At 42.7% G+C, this 17,407-nt stretch overlaps 1 protein-coding gene across 6 annotated transcripts; it reads left to right on the top strand.

The window, feature by feature from the left end:
• The first annotated feature begins 4,825 nt into the window (after window positions 1-4,825).
• Window positions 4,826-16,281, top strand: zgc:92664 (uncharacterized protein LOC436695 homolog). Of its 6 annotated transcripts, none has more exons than XM_035783926.2 (7): window positions 4,826-5,168; window positions 9,984-10,078; window positions 10,487-10,588; window positions 10,969-11,192; window positions 11,464-11,571; window positions 11,675-11,703; window positions 15,446-16,281. In XM_035783926.2, the coding sequence occupies exons 1-7, from the start codon at window positions 5,148-5,150 to the stop codon at window positions 15,452-15,454; spliced, it is 588 nt and encodes a 195-aa protein (XP_035639819.1). In that variant the 5' UTR covers window positions 4,826-5,147; the 3' UTR covers window positions 15,455-16,281. The 6 variants fall into 6 exon arrangements, with proteins under 6 accessions (XP_035639819.1, XP_035639821.1, XP_035639820.1 ...); XM_035783927.2 differs by having other exon boundaries at window positions 4,829-5,168; window positions 11,467-11,571; XM_035783924.2 differs by lacking the exon at window positions 11,675-11,703 and having other exon boundaries at window positions 4,830-5,168.
• Window positions 16,282-17,407: the final 1,126 nt, after the last annotated feature.

Raw genomic sequence — 17,407 nt, 5'->3', positions numbered from 1 at the left:
TCGTTTCGAGGGACTCATTACAAAGCACTTCCCCACACAAAACACATTGTGTTTCCCGCTCCTCGTTATTTCTCAAAGTGTGTATGAAAGAGACCGTCACGGTATTTGCGTTTCATGACGATTGAGCTCAGTCAGAACTTGTGGCTAGCATGAGTCCATTTCATGACGGAGGTGAGTGATGGCGAGCGGGAATAATAAATCAGTGGTTTGAACCACAGCGCTGCAGCGTGTGGGTCGCGGAGTGATATTCAAGAACACGGCAGAAAAAAGATCAGGTAAACCGCGAAGCACATGGGCATCTTACAACCTCTTCTCCAAACTGAGCAGAGAGCCACAGAACCGAGAGCGTAGTTGCACTTGGCCAAATGAATTAAATTAATGAAATAATTATACATTTACGTCATGACCCACAATTAACAGGTCCGCGACGAGACCCATACTTTTTTATTTGTTTTATTTATTTCACCTTTATTTAACCAGGTAGGCAAGTTGAGAACAAGTTCTCATTTACAATTACGACCTGGCCAAGATAAAGCAAAGCAGTTCGACAGATACAACGACACAGAGTTACACATGGAGTAAAACAAACATACAGTCAATAATACAGTATAAACAAGTCTATATACAATGTGAGCAAATGAGGTGAGAAGGGAGGTAAAGGCAAAAAAGGCCATGGTGGCAAAGTAAATACAATATAGCAAGTAAAACACTGGAATGGTAGTTTTGCAATGGAAGAATGTGCAAAGTAGAAATAAAAATAATGGGGTGCAAAGGAGCAAAATAAATAAATAAATTAAATACAGTTGGAAAGAGGTAGTTGTTTGGGCTAAATTATAGGTGGGCTATGTACAGGTGCAGTAATCTGTGAGCTGCTCTGACAGTTGGTGCTTAAAGCTAGTGAGGGAGATAAGTGTTTCCAGTTTCAGAGATTTTTGTAGTTCGTTCCAGTCATTGGCAGCAGAGAACTGGAAGGAGAGGCGACCAAAGAAAGAATTGGTTTTGGGGGTGACTAGAGAGATATACCTGCTGGAGCGTGTGCGACAGGTGGGAGACGCTATGGTGACCTATGGTGACCAGCGAGCTGAGATAAGGGGGGACTTCACCTAGCAGGGTCTTGTAGATGACATGGAGCCAGTGGGTTTGGCGACGAGTATGAAGCGAGGGCCAGCCAACGAGAGACTTTAAGGAACGCTGCTCTAGACTATAGCTTCCGTAGTGTTTGTGCAGCAGTTCGTCTTCGCTCAACTATTTTTAAAATGTTTTATAACTAGGCAAGTCAGTTAAGAACAAATTCTTATTTACAATGACGCCCTACCAAAAGGCCTCCTGCGGGGACGGGGGATGGATTTTTTTTATTTTTATGAAACAAAACACGACAAGACAAGACAAGAGAGACAACACTACATAAAGACAGACCTAAGACATCATATCAAGGCATATCAACACGTGACAACAAAGCATGGTAACAGCATTAAACACGGTACAAACATTATTGGACACGGACAACAGCACAATGGGCAAGAACGTAGAAAAAAACAATACAGCCCCAGCTGCCAGTATAAGTTCTAAAACACTAACAAAACTTCCTTGCATCTGCTACACAAGCTAAGGCCTCAACCTGGTTTCAAACAAATACAACTGTCATTTGATACATTTCTACAGAGATTTTAGTTTTTTTTTACCTGATGGGAAGACAGGCACAGCGAATTAACAGGGTAGTTATCATTCCCAGTTCTGAAAACATTAGCTAAGAAATAATACAACTCTGGTGATTTAATTTGCGTAGATAAATAATAGCAAGGTGTTAGGGATTTGTTAATCATACACAGACAAAGTCTCCTGATTCTCCAAAAGTGTGCACTTGCACACTCCCTCTCATAGATTTAATAACAGTGGATACTCCCTCCAGCCAATGCTTAGATGTTTTATTTAACTAGGCAAGTCAGTTAAGAACACATTCTTATTTACAATGACTGCCTAGGAACAGTGGGTTAACTTCCTTGTTCAGGGGCCGAACAACAGATTTGTACCGTGTCAACTCAGGGATTTGATTTACCAACCTTTTGGTTACTGGCCCAACGCTCTAACTCCTAGGCTACCTGCCACCTCAATCCCAATGCTTTTAAATCCATGATGGAGAGTGTACAAGTGAACACTTTGGGATAAGTGTGGAGAATCAGGACACAGCCAGACAATAACAACGGCTACCATTCATTCAGACTCAGTATAGAACATTTACGGAAAAAGCCACTTTTCTTCTCCAGTGTTTTGCTGTGTTGCAGAAGTAGCATGCCCAGTCCAGCAGGTGGTATTAGTGCACCATGGACTCCTTGCGCTTGTTCAGTTTGATCTGGCAGAAAGAGAGCTGCAATCAGCATGTAGATACCAGCTGCGATGAAACAGTTATAGCCAACTTGGTTGTACAGGTCGTAGATGATATGTGGAGGGTTTTGACTGCGAGGGAGAAAAATGGTGAGAAAATAAGAGTAGGGCTCGACCTCAACTTGTTTTTCCATGATTCCTCACAGGTTGGCATTCGTTGTAATGAATCTTGCCCTGGAGGCAGCTCTGCAGAGTGGTCACGAGCTGGCACAGCCAAAAATTTATAAAATCAGATTTTAAACATAACCACACTGCTAACCCTGACCTTAAATTAAAGGTTAGGGTTAGAATATTTTTATGCACAAACTTTTGTTTTAATACATTTTTACTATAGAGCCAATTTTGACTGCTGCTGGCCAAGATTGCAGAAATTGCTCAGTTCTGCTACGGGTCAAGATTCATGACAATAAACGCCATCTGCTGATTCCTCGCCTCTTGTCCTTGATTACACACAGGTGGATTGTATTTATCATCATTAGTCATTTAGGTCAACATTGGATCATTCAGAGATCCTCACTGAACTTCTGGAGAGAGTTTGCTGCACTGAAAGTAAAGGGGCTGAATAATTTTGCACGCCCAATTTTTCAGTTTTTGATTTGTTACAAAAAGTTTGAAATATCCAATAAATGTCGTTCCACTTCATGATTGTGTCCCACTTGTTGTTGATTCTTCACCAAAAAATACAGTTTTATATCTTTATGTTTGAAGCCTGAAATGTGGCAAAAGGTCGCAAAGTTCAAGGGGGCCGAATACTTTCGCAAGGCACTGTATGTTTCATGCAGACCACCATAGTCCCTGTGCCCAAGAACACTAAGATAACCTGCCTAAATGACTACCGACCCATAGCACTCACGTCTGTAGGTATGAAATGCTTTGAAAGGCTGGTCATGGCTCACAATCAACACCATTATCCCAGAAACACTAGACCCACTCCAATTTGCATACCGCACCAACAGATCCACAGATGACGCAATCTCTATTGCACTCCACACTGCCCTTTCCCACCTGGACAAAAGAAACACCTATGTGAAAATGTTATTCATTGACTACAGCTCAGCGTTCAACACCAAAGTGCCCTCAAAGCTAAACACTAATCTAAGGACCATGGGACAAAACAACTCTCTCTGCAACTGGATTCTGAACTTTCTGAGGTAGATAACAACACATCCGCCACGCTGATCCTCAACACAGGGGTCCCTCAGGGGTGGGTGCTCAGTCCCATCCTGTACTCCCTGTTCACTCATGACTGCATGGCCAAACACAACTCCAACACCATCATCAAGTTTGCTGATGACACAACAGTGGTAGGCCTGATCACTGACAATGATGAGACAGCCTATAGGGAGGAGGTCAGAGACCTGGCCTTGTGGTGCCAGGACAACAACCTCTCCCTGAACATGATCAAGACAAAGGAGATGATTGTGGACTACAGGAAAAAGAGGATCAAGCACGCCCCCATTCTCATCGACGGGGCTAAGACCTTCAAGTTCCTTGGTGTCCACATCTCCAACAAACTATCGTGGTCCAAACACACTAAGACAGCCATGAAGAGGGCACGACAAAACCTATTCCCCCTCAGGAGACTGAAAAGATTTGGCATGGGTCCTCAAATCCTCAAAAGATTCTACAGCTGCACAATCGAGAGCCTGGTATGGCAACTGCTCGGCCTCCGACCGCAAGGCACTACAGGGGGTTGTGCGTACTGCCCAGTACATCACTGGGGCCAAGCTTCCTGCCACCTAGGACCTCTATACCAGGCGGTGTCGGAGGATGGCCCTAAAAATTGTCAAAGACCCCAGCCATAGACTGTTCTCTTTGCTACAGAACGGCCTAGGTACCGGAGCGCCAAGTCTAGGTCCAAAAGGCTTCTTAACAGATTCTACCCCCAAGCCATAAGACTCCTGAACAGCAAATCAAAGGGCTACCCAGACCCCTTTTTTACACTGCTGCTACTATCTGTTTATTATCTATGCATAGTCACTTTAACTCTACCTACATGTACATATTACCTCAATGACCTTGACTAACCGATGCCCCCGCACACATTGACTCTGTACCGGTACCCCCTGTATATAGCCTCACTATTGTTATTTTACTTCTGCTGTTTAATTTTTTGTTGTTTGTTTGTTTACTTCACACTTATTTTTACTTAAAACTTAAGGGCTTGTAAGTGAGCATGTGACAATTAAAATTTGATTTGTGGGAACACCTTCAAGACTGTTGGAAAAGCATTCCTCGTGTAGCTGGTTGGGAGAATACCAAGAGTGTGCAAAGCTGTCATCAAGGCAAAGAGTGGCTACTTTGAAGAATAAAAGATATATGTAACATGTTCGACCACACAATCCCGCACAGTAGGTGGCGGTATGCACAAACAAAATGTGCGTCGTGATACCAAAGAAGAATCACAAACACGTGGTATGAATTTTGGACCAATCAGCATTTGGGATTTATTAGCGCACGTTAAATCTTGCGTTTGTCCACATTGTCATTTGTGTACGTCATTTATTTTTAGCTACACATTTCTGATTATTGCAACAACAACAAAAACACAAGATCCGTTTTAACACAATTCACAGGCTCACTGAAAACAATTGAGGACTGCAGACAAAAATATAAATATTGTAAGACGTGGACGAAGTTGGTATTTGTATTAACAGCTGAGCCTGCAATGCAAGCAGGCTAACTAACCTGAAGCGTAGCTAGCTTCTCTAAACGGCGTTATTCACAGGAAAATCTGAATTTGTTCAGCAACTACAAAAAGAAAAATGACTTCAGCCTCAACGAAGGTAGGTTATTCTCACGTTTTGATTTTAGCCGTATATTTTGCTGTTAGCTAGGTCCTGCACAAATCTAGCTCATGTTAGCTACCTAACGTCGTCAGCTAACAAGCGAATTCGAATGGCAGCCATGTAACCGCTATTTAAGCTCACATGGGTTATTCCAAAGATACATTTACAGTTTACTGTCTTTCCTATACCATTATTCGTGTTATAATAAGTCAAGCACCCAGGACGTGGCTGAATGTTGTCAATGTCGTGCATTAACTTTTCTCACTTCCATGTGTACTTACTTTGTAAGGAAGCTACCACACTACGGCGCTGTCTGCATGGAGGAAAACCCCTCATTAATGATCTCTTAAAATAAAGATTACGCCATTGCAACCGTACAAAACACCAATGCTGGATAAAATGGACTAATCCTGTTTTGATATTATTCCAACAAATCAATATTTGTTACATGCGCCGAATACAAGCGTAGACCTTACCGTGAAACGCTTACACGCCCTTAACCAACTGTGCAGTTCAAGAAGAGCTAAGAAAACAAACTAAAGTAACAACAAAACAATAACGAGGCTGCTATATACAGGGGTACCGGTACTGAGTCAGTGTGTGGGGGTTAGTTGAGGTAATTTGTACATGTAGGTAGGGTTGAAGTGACTATGCATAGATAAACAGTGAGTAGCAGCATTGTACAAAATAATTTGATTAATTGTTCAGTAGTTTTATGGCTTGGGGGTAGAAGCTGTTAAGGAGCTTTTTTGTCCTAGACTTGGTGCTCTGGTACCGCTTGACGTGCAGTGGCAGAGAAGTCTGTGACTGGAGTCTGACAATTTTATGGGCTTTCCTCTGACACCGCCTATTATATAGGTCCTGGATGTACTGGGTCATATGATGTACTGGGCCATATGCACTACCCTCTAGGGCCTTGTTGTCAGATGCCAAGCAGTTGCCATACCAGGCGGTGATGCAACCGGTCAGGATGCTCTCAATGGTGCAGCTGTAGAACCTTTTGACTATCTGGGGACTCATGCCAAATCTATTCAGTTGCCTGAGGGGGGAAAAGTTTTGTTGTTCCCTCTTCAAGACATAAGTCGCTCTGGATAAGAGCGTCTGCTAAATGACTTAAATGTAAATGTAAATGTAAGACTGTCTTTGTGTTTGGACTAGAGGTCGACCGATTATGATTTCTCAACGCCAATACCGATTATTGGAGGACCAAAAAAGCCGATACCGATTAATCTGCCAATTAAAAAAATATATATTTGTTTTTTTAATACATTTTTTTTATTTGTAATAATGACAATTACAACAATACTGAATTAACACTTATTTTAACTTAATATAATACATCAATAACATCAATTTAGCCTCAAGTAGATAATGAAACATGTTCAATTTGGTTTAAATAATGCAAAAACAAAGTGTTGGAGAATAACTTAGCGCCTCCCAGAGCGCTAAGAACCTTGGCGTGATCCTGGACAACACCCTGTCGTTCTCAACTAACATCAAGGCGGTGGCCCGTTCCTGTAGGTTCATGCTCTACAACATCCGCAGAGTACGACCCTGCCTCACACAGGAAGCGGCGCAGGTCCTAATCCAGGCACTTGTCATATCCCGTCTGGATTACTGCAACTCGCTGTTGGCTGGGCTCCCTGCCTGTGCCATTAAACCCCTACAACTCATCCAGAACGCCGCAGCCCGTCTGGTGTTCAACCTTCCCAAGTTCTCTCACGTCACCCCGCTCCTCCGCTCTCTCCACTGGCTTCCAGTTGAAGCTCGCATCCGCTACAAGACCATGGTGCTTGCCTACGGAGCTGTGAGGGGAACGGCACCTCAGTACCTCCAGGCTCTGATCAGGCCCTACACCCAAACAAGGGCACTGCGTTCATCCACCTCTGGCCTGCTCGCCTCCCTACCACTGAGGAAGTACAGTTCCCGCTCAGCCCAGTCAAAACTGTTCGCTGCTCTGGCTCCCCAATGGTGGAACACACTCCCTCACGACGCCAGGACAGCGGAGTCAATCACCACCTTCCGGAGACACCTGAAACCCCAACTCTTTAAGGAATACCTAGGATAGGATAAAGTAATCCTTCTCACCCCCCTTAAAAGATTTAGATGCACTATTGTAAAGTGGCTGTTCCACTGGATGTCATAAGGTGAATGCACCAATTTGTAAGTCGCTCTGGATAAGAGCGTCTGCCAAATGACTTAAATGTAAATGTAACGTAAAAGTGCATAGTGTGTTACTGATGGTAGTTATTACTTTTCCACCATAATTTGCAAATAAATTCATAAAAAATCCTACAATGTTTTTTTTCTCTCATTTTGTCTGTCATAGTTGAAGTGTACCTATGATAAATTACAGGCCTCATCTTTTTAAGTGGGAGAACTTTCACAATTGGTGGCTGACTAAATACTTTTTTGCCCCACTGTATGCTTGTATGCTCAGTCAGATTATATGCAACACAGGACACGCTAGATAATATCTAGTAATATCATCAACCATGTGTAGTTAACTAGTGATTATGATTGATTGTTTTTTATAAGATACGTTTAATGCTAGCTAACAACTTACCTTGGCTTACTGCATTTACGTAACAGGCAGTCTCCTTGTGGAGTGCAACGAGAGAGAGGCAGGTCGTTATTGTGTTGGACTAGTTAACTGTAAGGTTGCAAGATTGGATCCCCCGAGCTGACAAGGTTAACCCACCGTTCCTAGGCCATCTTTGAAAATAAGAATGTGTTCTTAACTGACTTGCCTAGTCAAATAAAGATTAAATAAAGGTGTCATTTTTTTAAAATGTCAAATCGGCGCCCAAAATACTGACTTCTGATTTGTTATGAAAACTTGAAATCGGCCCTAATTAATCGGCCATTCCGATTAATCAGTCGACCTCAAGTTTGGACCATGATAGTTCGTTGGTGATGTGGACACCAAGGATCATGAAGGTTTTCCTTTTGTCCAGGGGGGAAAGGGCAGTGTGGAGTGCATTTGAAATTGCGTCATCTGTGGATCTGCTTTGGCAGTATGCGAATTAGAGTGGGTCTAGCGTATCCGGGAAGATGCTGTTGATGTGAGCCATGATCAGCCTCTCAAAGCACTTCATGGCTACAGATGTGAGTGCCATGGGGCGGTAATCATTTAGGCAGGTAACCTTTGATTCCTTGGACAAAGGGACTATGGTTGTCTGCTTGAAACATGTAGGTATTGCAGACTGTCAGGGAGGGTTAGCAAATGTCAGTGTAGACACTTGACAGTTGGTCTGCGCGTGGCTTGAGTGCACATCCTGGTAATCCGTCTGGCCCCACGGATTTGTGAATATTGACCTGTTTTTAACGGTTTTGCACACATCGGCTACCGAGAGCGTTATCACACAGGTGCACTCTGCATGCTTCAGTGTTGCTGGCCTCGACGCAAGGATAAGACATTTAGCTCGTCTGGTAGGCTCTGTCACTGGGCTGCTCGCGTCTGTGTTTCCCTTTGTAGTCCGTAAAAGTTTTCAACAAGGCATTGCCTTGTAATACAATTGATCATACAGTGTATTTGGGTTTCTTTACAGCCTTTTTCTAAAATGTATTAAATAAAATTAATCTACACACAATAACCCATAATGACACAGCGTTAAGTAAAAAAAATATAAAAAAAATGTTAGCAAATTCATGTTTAAACCCATTTTATTTACATAGGTAATCAGACCCTTAGCTATGATACTCGAAATTGACCTCAGGTGCATCCTGTTTCCATTGATCATCCTTGGGATGTTTCTACAACTTGATTGATGTCCACCTGTGGTAAATTCAATTGATTGGACATGATCTGGAAAGGCACACACCTGTCTATATAAGATCCCACAGTTGACCGTGCATGTCAGAGAAGAGCCATGAGTTCGAAGGAATTGTCTGTAGAGCTCAGAGACAGGATTGTGTTGGCACAGATCTGGGGAATGGTACTCTAACATTTCTGCAGCATTGAAGGTCCCCATGAACACAGTGGCCTCCATTCTTAAATGGAAATAGTTTGGATCTACCAGGCCTTTAAGAGTGGCCAGACGGAAGCCACTCTTCAGTAAAAGGCACAACAGCCCACTTGGAGTTTGCCAAAAGGCACCTAAAGGACTCTCAGACTATGAGAAACTGGATTCTCTGGTCTGATGATTAAACTATTTGGCCTGAATCCCAAGCGCCACGTCTGAAGGAGACCTGGCACCATCCCTACGGTGAATCACGGTGGTGGCAGCATCATGCAATGGGGATGTTTCTCAGCGGCAGGGACTGGGAGACTAGTCGGGATCGAGGGAAAGATGAACAGAGCAAAGTACAGAGAGATCCTTGATGAAAACCTGCTCAGGACCTCTGACTGGGGTGACAGTTCACCTTTCAACAGGACAACAACCCTAAGCACACAGCGAAGACGCAGAAGTGGCATCTGGACAAGTCTCTGAATGTCCTTGAGTGAACCAGCCAGAGCCCAGACTTGAACCCAATCAAACATCTCTGGAGAGTCCTGAAAATAGCTGTGCAGCAACGCTCACCATCCAACCTGACAGTGCTTGAGAGGATCTGCAAAGAAGAATGGGATGAACTCGACTACAGCTTGTAGCGTCAAACCCAAGAAGACTCTGCTGTAATCGCTGCATATGTAAATATTATTAAAAAATAAAATGTCTAATCCTGTCTTTGCTTTGTCATTATGGGGTATTGTGTGTACAATGAGGAATAAGGCTAATGTAACAATGTGGAAAGACCTTAGCTACTGTCTCAAAAATCAATACTTTTTGAATTATCTCATTTTCTTATGTGTTTTCTGCTTTAATTTTCAAGGTTGGGGAGATCTTCTCAGCAGCAGGAGCTGCTTTCACCAAGTTAGGGGAGCTGACCATGCAACTGCACCCCGTAGCTGACTCCAGTCCCGCAGGGTGAGAATACACACACCAAGTTACAGATAGAGATAAATATCTGTATCGATTTATGTAGAGTTCTAAAATCAGACTAAACTTGGAAGTCTACTGATCATGACTTTACTTTCTGGGCTTGTGTCACTTGTAGCACACTGTACACATTACAATGATATGTGCTCCATCTTGAATATCCCCGCCAATAAGTCATTTTGCGTCATTACCAGAAAGCACTCGACACCCGCCCACGCCATGTCCACTCTCTTTTCGTCTCTGGACGTGTTCAAGGGCATCAATCGCTGATCACCAACTGACCAGACTAATCTACAAATTAATAATGTGTAGTTATTTAGGACGCTAGGTCATTTGTAGATCTGTGCAACTGCAATGTAGTCTAGTGGATCTGAAACGCCCTGTGTGTCGTTGCAGAGCTAAGTGGACGGACACTGAGATTGGGCAGCTGAGATCGGCCGTGGTGAGGTTTGGTGATGACCTGAACTCCCTCAGCGCTGTCATCAAGGAACGCACCGTGTAAGGCCCCCTCCCCCTGGTCTCTTTTCATTCCTAATGGCCCTCTATCATTGTAGTCCTTCACCCGGTCTTGGTCTCTTACCCCTTGTATGTCTCTTCGCTCCATTCGCGTCTGGGTGGCCAATGAGATGTTTTCAGAGGTAGCTCTAAAGTAATAGGAAGATAAGTCTATCAGTGACACAAGCCCTGATGAGCTAAACCATCACTAGATCTAAAATATCGCATTCAGATCTATTTAACCACACATGCATTGTACTATCCACATGCTAGTGCTAAAGATCTATCAATTCATGATGGTTTACTTAAAACATTTTTGTTGACAGGTTACTGGTTTAATCACCACCGCTAACCTGATCCTACCTTGTCTCCTCTTTCCAAAGGGTCCAGATTAAAAGTACAGTGAAGAGGAAGCTCTATGACGAGACTGGGATGCCCATTTCCACCGACTCCCCAAAAAAGACCGCCAAGAAGACTGCTGTTACCATAGCCACCACGGCAACCCCAACTGTCATTGCTGTGCCGACCTCACAGGTTGTCATGAAGGCAGGTGTCCAGGGAAATGTGACTCTGGCCATTCCCACCATGAAGAAACAGAAGTCTGCAGGTGAGTGGAGATGGATGAAGGAAGGAATCAATCAATACATTTTGTAGTTGCCATCTTGGCAATGATTTCTAATCAGTCCCACCTTCAGCCTTTTTTTAAATTTTACCTCAATATTGAAAGGATTATTTTTCAACAAAGTATGTGCAATGCAATTAGAAAAGTCCTTGCAGATCAAATTGAATAGTTTAACTGTGAATATTTAGTCTGTCTATTATATTTCAAACAATGGGATAAAGAAAAATACTTAGCTCTTCCTGCCTGTGTGTTCCAGCAGATGTGACTCTGAGTGCTCTGAATGACTCTGACGTTAACTCTGACCTGGTAGACATAGAGGGACTGGGAGAGGGATCCAACTCCAAGAAACTCAACTTCGATCAGGGTGAGAGGGAACGGGCTTATTTTGACTACTATCTAGTGATAATGCACAGCCTTTGCTATTGCCTGAATGAGGGGAAACCAATAATTACTGGTCTTCAAGACAGGAATCAAGAACTCTCCGGGAAGAAGAAAGGTGAGGGTGTATGTTTCATGATCAAACACTCATGGTGTGATTGTGATTAACATACAGAAAGTCCTTTTGTTCACCCGACCTAGAATACTACAATCAAATGCCGACCGTATTACCTCCCAAGAGAATTCTCTTCTGTCATAATCACAGCCCTGTATATTCCCCCTCAAGCTGATGCCACAATGGTCCTAAAAGAACTACACTGGACTTTATGCAAACTGGAAACTATATTTATTGTAGCTGGTGATTTTAACAAAGCAAATTTGAGGAAAACGCTACCCAAGTTTGACCAACACATTGACCATTGACTGTAATATTCGCGCTGGTCAAACATTGGACCGTCACTCAACTTTTCGAAATGCCTACAAGGCCCTCCCCCACACATTCTTCGGCAAATCTGATCGACTCCATTTTGCTCCGGAAATGTTCCGGGTAGCCTCTGAGAATAACATTGACGGATAACCACTGACTTAAAACCTACCCAAACCAGAAACTGGATGGATGGCAGCATTCGCACAGAAATGAAAGTGCGAACCACAGCATTTAACCATGGCAAGTGACTGGGAAAATGGGCGAATACAAACAGTGTAGTTATTCCATCTGTAAGGCAAACAGGCAAAACGTCAGTACAGAGACAAAGTGGAGTCGCAATTCAACGGCTCAGAAATGAGACGTACAGTTGAAGTCGGAAGTTTACATACACTTAGGTTGGAAATAAGAATTTCTTAACTTACTTGCCTAGTTAAATAAAGGTTACACGCACATCACACTGACCAAAAAGTTATTTTGTTGGCATTTACGTATATCCCCATTACCAGTAAAACATAATCAAAACCTATTTATTTCACTTACTTGCTTTTGTTTAGTCGTTTCATTCTCAACCAGCATTTCTATGGAATGCCGTTTTGGGTCTTTGCGTGTCAAAAAAGATATGACATCGGTTTCAGTAGCTAGGTGTCGTCTAAAACAACCCGAATTTATAAGAGTTCTTATTTGATTAATGGTGGCTGGATATCTGTGTGAAGCTAGCAACAATAAGGATGAGCCACAATAGTGGACTTTGCGGTTAGCCTTAGTATAATTATGCCATACTTTTATTTATCTGTATTCATTTGCATTACTGTCAATTACTTTTATTTTGAAGACAAATCTCAAATTCCACTAATGTGGCTAGCGTCACAACACAACCCAGTGCGGTCGAGCCTCACTAGCCAAATGAAGCTGCTTTAAAACGTTAGTTTTGGGCAACGGGGTTAAGTTGCTGATTAGCTATTTATTTTCATGCACAGAAGTTCAATTTAAATAGGTGAACAACAAGTGGCAACCAAGCTAATACTTACAAGGATTCCTAAATCATTGCTAAGAATAGTGAAACATTGTTTTCAGGCTGGTTGTATTGGTGCTCGCTACCCCAGAAGTTGCGGTTGAACAAATTATGCTTTGTTACCAACGCGGTATTGTAAACCCATCATTCGTGGCCGGTATTTGATTGTTTGGAGACTTTTGTACAGCTTTGACAGTGCTAGTCTTTTGACACGCAAAAACCCAAACGACCTTCCATAGTATGTATGTCGTGACGCTATTACCGCATAACTCCAGTAGGGCAACATCTGAAAAAATAGCATGCTTGGTAGTGTGTACCGGTGCTTGACCAGTCGGCGAAAGTCAACATCACCCACGACAGAGAACGGTTGATTGTCAAGGGCAATGAATTCCATTATCTTGGCTTTATTTATTTCACCAGGTAGGCTAGTTGAGAACAAGTTCTCATTTGCAACTGTGACCTGGCCAAGATAAAGCATAGCAAGTCGACACATACAACAACACAGAGTTACACATGGAAGAAACAAAAGTCAATAATACAGTTGAAAAGAAAGTCTATATTACAGTGAGTGCAAATGAGGTAAGATAAGGGAGTTAAGGCAATAAATAGGCCATGGTGGAGAAGTAATTACAATATAGCAATTAAACACTGGAATGGTATATGTGCAGAAGATGAATGTGCAAGTAGAGATACTGGGGTGCAAAGGAGCAAGATAAATAATGTATGAGGTAGGTAGATGGATTTCACCTTGGAGTTGCCTCGCTGAAAATGTCTTACTCTTTCAAATGACTGCTCGATCCACACAGCAGACATTGTGAGCTAGTTTAGGAATGCTGTGTTGCACGTATAGCGGCAAATTTTACATGGCGTCATTACATGTACCTACGTTATATAGGTTTGCACATCGGACGATTTCCGATATGATCACTGTTCATATATATTTTTTATTGTGCATCCCTAGTGTTTACAGACAATTTCATTCCCTCCCTATCCCATTCTGTCCCCACTTGCTTCAAGATGTCCACCATTGTTCCTGTACCCCAAAAAAGCAAAGCTAACTTAGTAATTTAGTTATCGCACCATAGCACTCGTCATCATGAAGTGCTTTGAGGCTAGTTCAGGACACCCTAGAACAACTTCAATTTGCTTACCACCCCAATAGATGCACTGCACACTGCCCTATCCCATCTGAACAAGAGGAATTTCTATGTAAGAATGCTGTTCATTGACTATAACTCCGCATTCAACACCATAGTACCCTCCAAGCTTATCATTAAGATGGGCTGCCCCCAGGTGGTGATGGTAGGAAACACCTCTGGAAAGCTTCAAGTTCCTCGGCGTACACATCATTATCTGAAATGGTCCACCCAGACGGACAATGTAGTGAAGGCGCAACAGCGCCTCTTCAACCTCAGGAGGCTGAAGAAAATGTGGCTTGGCCACAAAAACCATCAAACTTTAAGATGCACAATTGAGAGCATTCTGTCAAGCTGTATTACGACCTGGTATGGCAACTGCACCGCTCTCCAGAGGGTGGAGCGGTCTGCCCAACACATCACCGGGTGCAAACTACCTGCCCTCAGGGACACCTACAGTACCCAATGTCACAGGAAGGCCAAAAAGATCATCAAGGACATCAACCACCCGAGCTACTGCATGTTCACCCCGCTATCATCCAGAAGGCGAGGTCAGTACAGGTGCATCAAAGCTGGGACCAAGACAGAAGCAGATTTTCAACCTTAAGGCCATCTGACTTAAATAGCCATCACTAGCCGGCTTCCACCCGGTTATACAGCCCTGCACCTTAGAGGCTGCTGCCCTATACATAGACTTGGAATCCACTAGCCACTTTAATGGGACATGTCAATTTAATGTTTAAATACTGCTTTACTCATCTCATGTATATACTGTTATATTCTACTGTATTTTAGTCAATGCCACTGACATTGCCCAATCTATTTATATTTCTTAATTACATTTTAGATGTGTGTATTGTGATTCGTTTTTAGATACTACTGCACTGTTGGAGTTAGGAACATAAGCATTTTGCTACACCCACAATAACATCTGCTAAATGTGTATGTGACCAATAAAATTGGATTTGAAGCTATTACTATGAGGGGCAGCATATGTAGTTTAGCAGTTAAGAGTGTTGGGCCAATAACTAAGGTTGCTGGTTCGAATTCCAAAGCCCACTAGGTGGGGGAAAAATATTTCTGTCCCTGTGAGGAAGGTACGCTAAATTAAAAACTGCATAGGAAAAGTCTAAATAAACATGCCATAAATTGATCAAGAAGATATACCTTAGATCTTGCAGAAAATATGCTATAACTGAGTTTGTGGAAAGTCAGTTCTATAATCTTGCCAGAAAGATCCACAATTTTTTCCCCAACTAAAATGTTTTTCTTTGCTCCTCTCAAGACAACCTGAACCTCGACTCCAGCTTCATTATGAACTCGTGACCTGCCGCTCCTCTCTCGTTGACCAAGATGTTTTCATTAGCACCCTATTTCCTACATAGTGCACTACTTTTGACTGGAGCCTTATGGACCCTGGTCAAATGTAATCCACTAAATAGGGATTAGAGCGCAATTTGAGACGCAGCCCCCCGACATCTATGGACAACAGCCGAGATCCTTCAGATTTGATTTGGCAGATCTCTATGGGTGCATCTGAAATGGCACCTTATTCCCTGCTTTTTTTAGCCAAGGCCTATGAGGGGTGCAAATTTCTCTTGCATGAGGAATGTGTTGGATGTAAATAATGGTATTTTTATTTATTCATACATGATTGATTTGTACTACACAAAGCTAATGTGCAGAGCTGCATGGCCAAGGACTACAGTGTGTAGATTTTGCCATCTTGGTTTATGTCAATTATATGTGGGGTAGGTGGCCCTGCAAATTCCCATTTGACAATGCTGCAACTGCAAACTGTTGTTTCCAGAATCATGTACTTGTGAACCCAGTGTTGAGCTCACCAGCAAATTAAACTGGTATTTGAAAAGCATACTGGCTAATATAGATGAACACAATTGTATCAAAGGACAGGAATTAGTTTAGTGCCGTTTTCTGTTTGAAACGGTGGATTCTTATTGTTCAAAACATGACCCATGTAATTTTGGGGGGAAATATTTTCGGTAAGTTACTGAAACATTTGTAGTTTTATATAGAGGCGTACTCTAAAGACAATCAAATGACCTGTGCGATTTGCTGAATTATGTTGAATAAATTGACAAATTACCAACTAGAATTTTACTTTCAGGAGTCATGTCACTCAATGTGTAGTCTTTATTGAAATGAGATTTTATACAATTGAAAACACTGGTGGGCACAGTAAGTGTAAAAACAAAAACCACCAAATAGGTGCAGTGATGTTTTAGTGTCAGCCATATTAGTATGGCTCACACCCCTGGAGCAAATTAGGATTAAGTGCCTTTGCACTAGGGCAGAGATTTTTCACCTTGTTGGTTTAGGTATTTGAACCAGCAACCTTTTGGTTACTGGCTCAAAGCTCAAACTGCTAGAGTGATTAAATACTAGGGCTGTGAAATCAGGCCAATTTCCACCCATTTATGCTTACACTTTATAAAACGAAGTAATATATTCAAATTATCACCAGCCCTCAATAGTACACATGAGGGACAGCCAGGGACATAGTGGCATATTTTTAACACAGGGCTTCTTCTGATAAAACATAACTGAGTAAAATAAAAATGTCAGAATATGAACACAACAGGAATTGATGCCATTTTAGCTCCAGGTTGAGGAGTAGATAAAGATGTATTGTAGACAAGTGTGTGGCTGACTGGAGCAGCACAAGCCATACTGGCAGCCCAGAAAAGGGGCAGCTACCAGTAATGATGTGCTGCTAACGCCAGACACACTGGGGAGAGGAAGAGAGACCATCAGGCTGACTAAAGGAGAGCTCAACAGCCAGGCCAACTGACACACACTTAGAGGGGAGGCCAGCCAGGTTGACCACCCGGCCTTAGTCTGGAGACAGCCCACCATGCAGACTGACAGGCCTCAGTCACACAGACACTGCATTGGAAGGACCACCAGGCAGACCAAAACCCCTTGGTCCCTCCTACAGTATGCTTGGCTACAGACTAACAGCCTGGCTGGCCAGTAGGACCATCAGGCTCTTCTGGCTGACGCCAAAGGCCTCGCTCCAACATTAGGAAGAGACGTCTTTACCGGCATTTTGTGTTTTATGGCGACATATTTTTACACGTTTCACTCCCCACCACAAAGAATTTCCGCTTCAGTGATATATTCAAAAGAAGCTAGCAACTATTAAACAAACCAAAAGCTTCAGAAAGTATTCACACCACTTGACTTTCTCCACATTTTGTTGTGTTACAGCCAGAATTAAAAATGT

Source organism: Oncorhynchus keta, chromosome 13 (genome assembly GCF_023373465.1).
Source record: "Oncorhynchus keta strain PuntledgeMale-10-30-2019 chromosome 13, Oket_V2, whole genome shotgun sequence".
NCBI classification, from domain to species: domain Eukaryota; kingdom Metazoa; phylum Chordata; class Actinopteri; order Salmoniformes; family Salmonidae; genus Oncorhynchus; species Oncorhynchus keta.
Note: the sequence above shows the minus strand (reverse complement) of the source record. Positions and strands in the feature narration are given on the sequence as shown.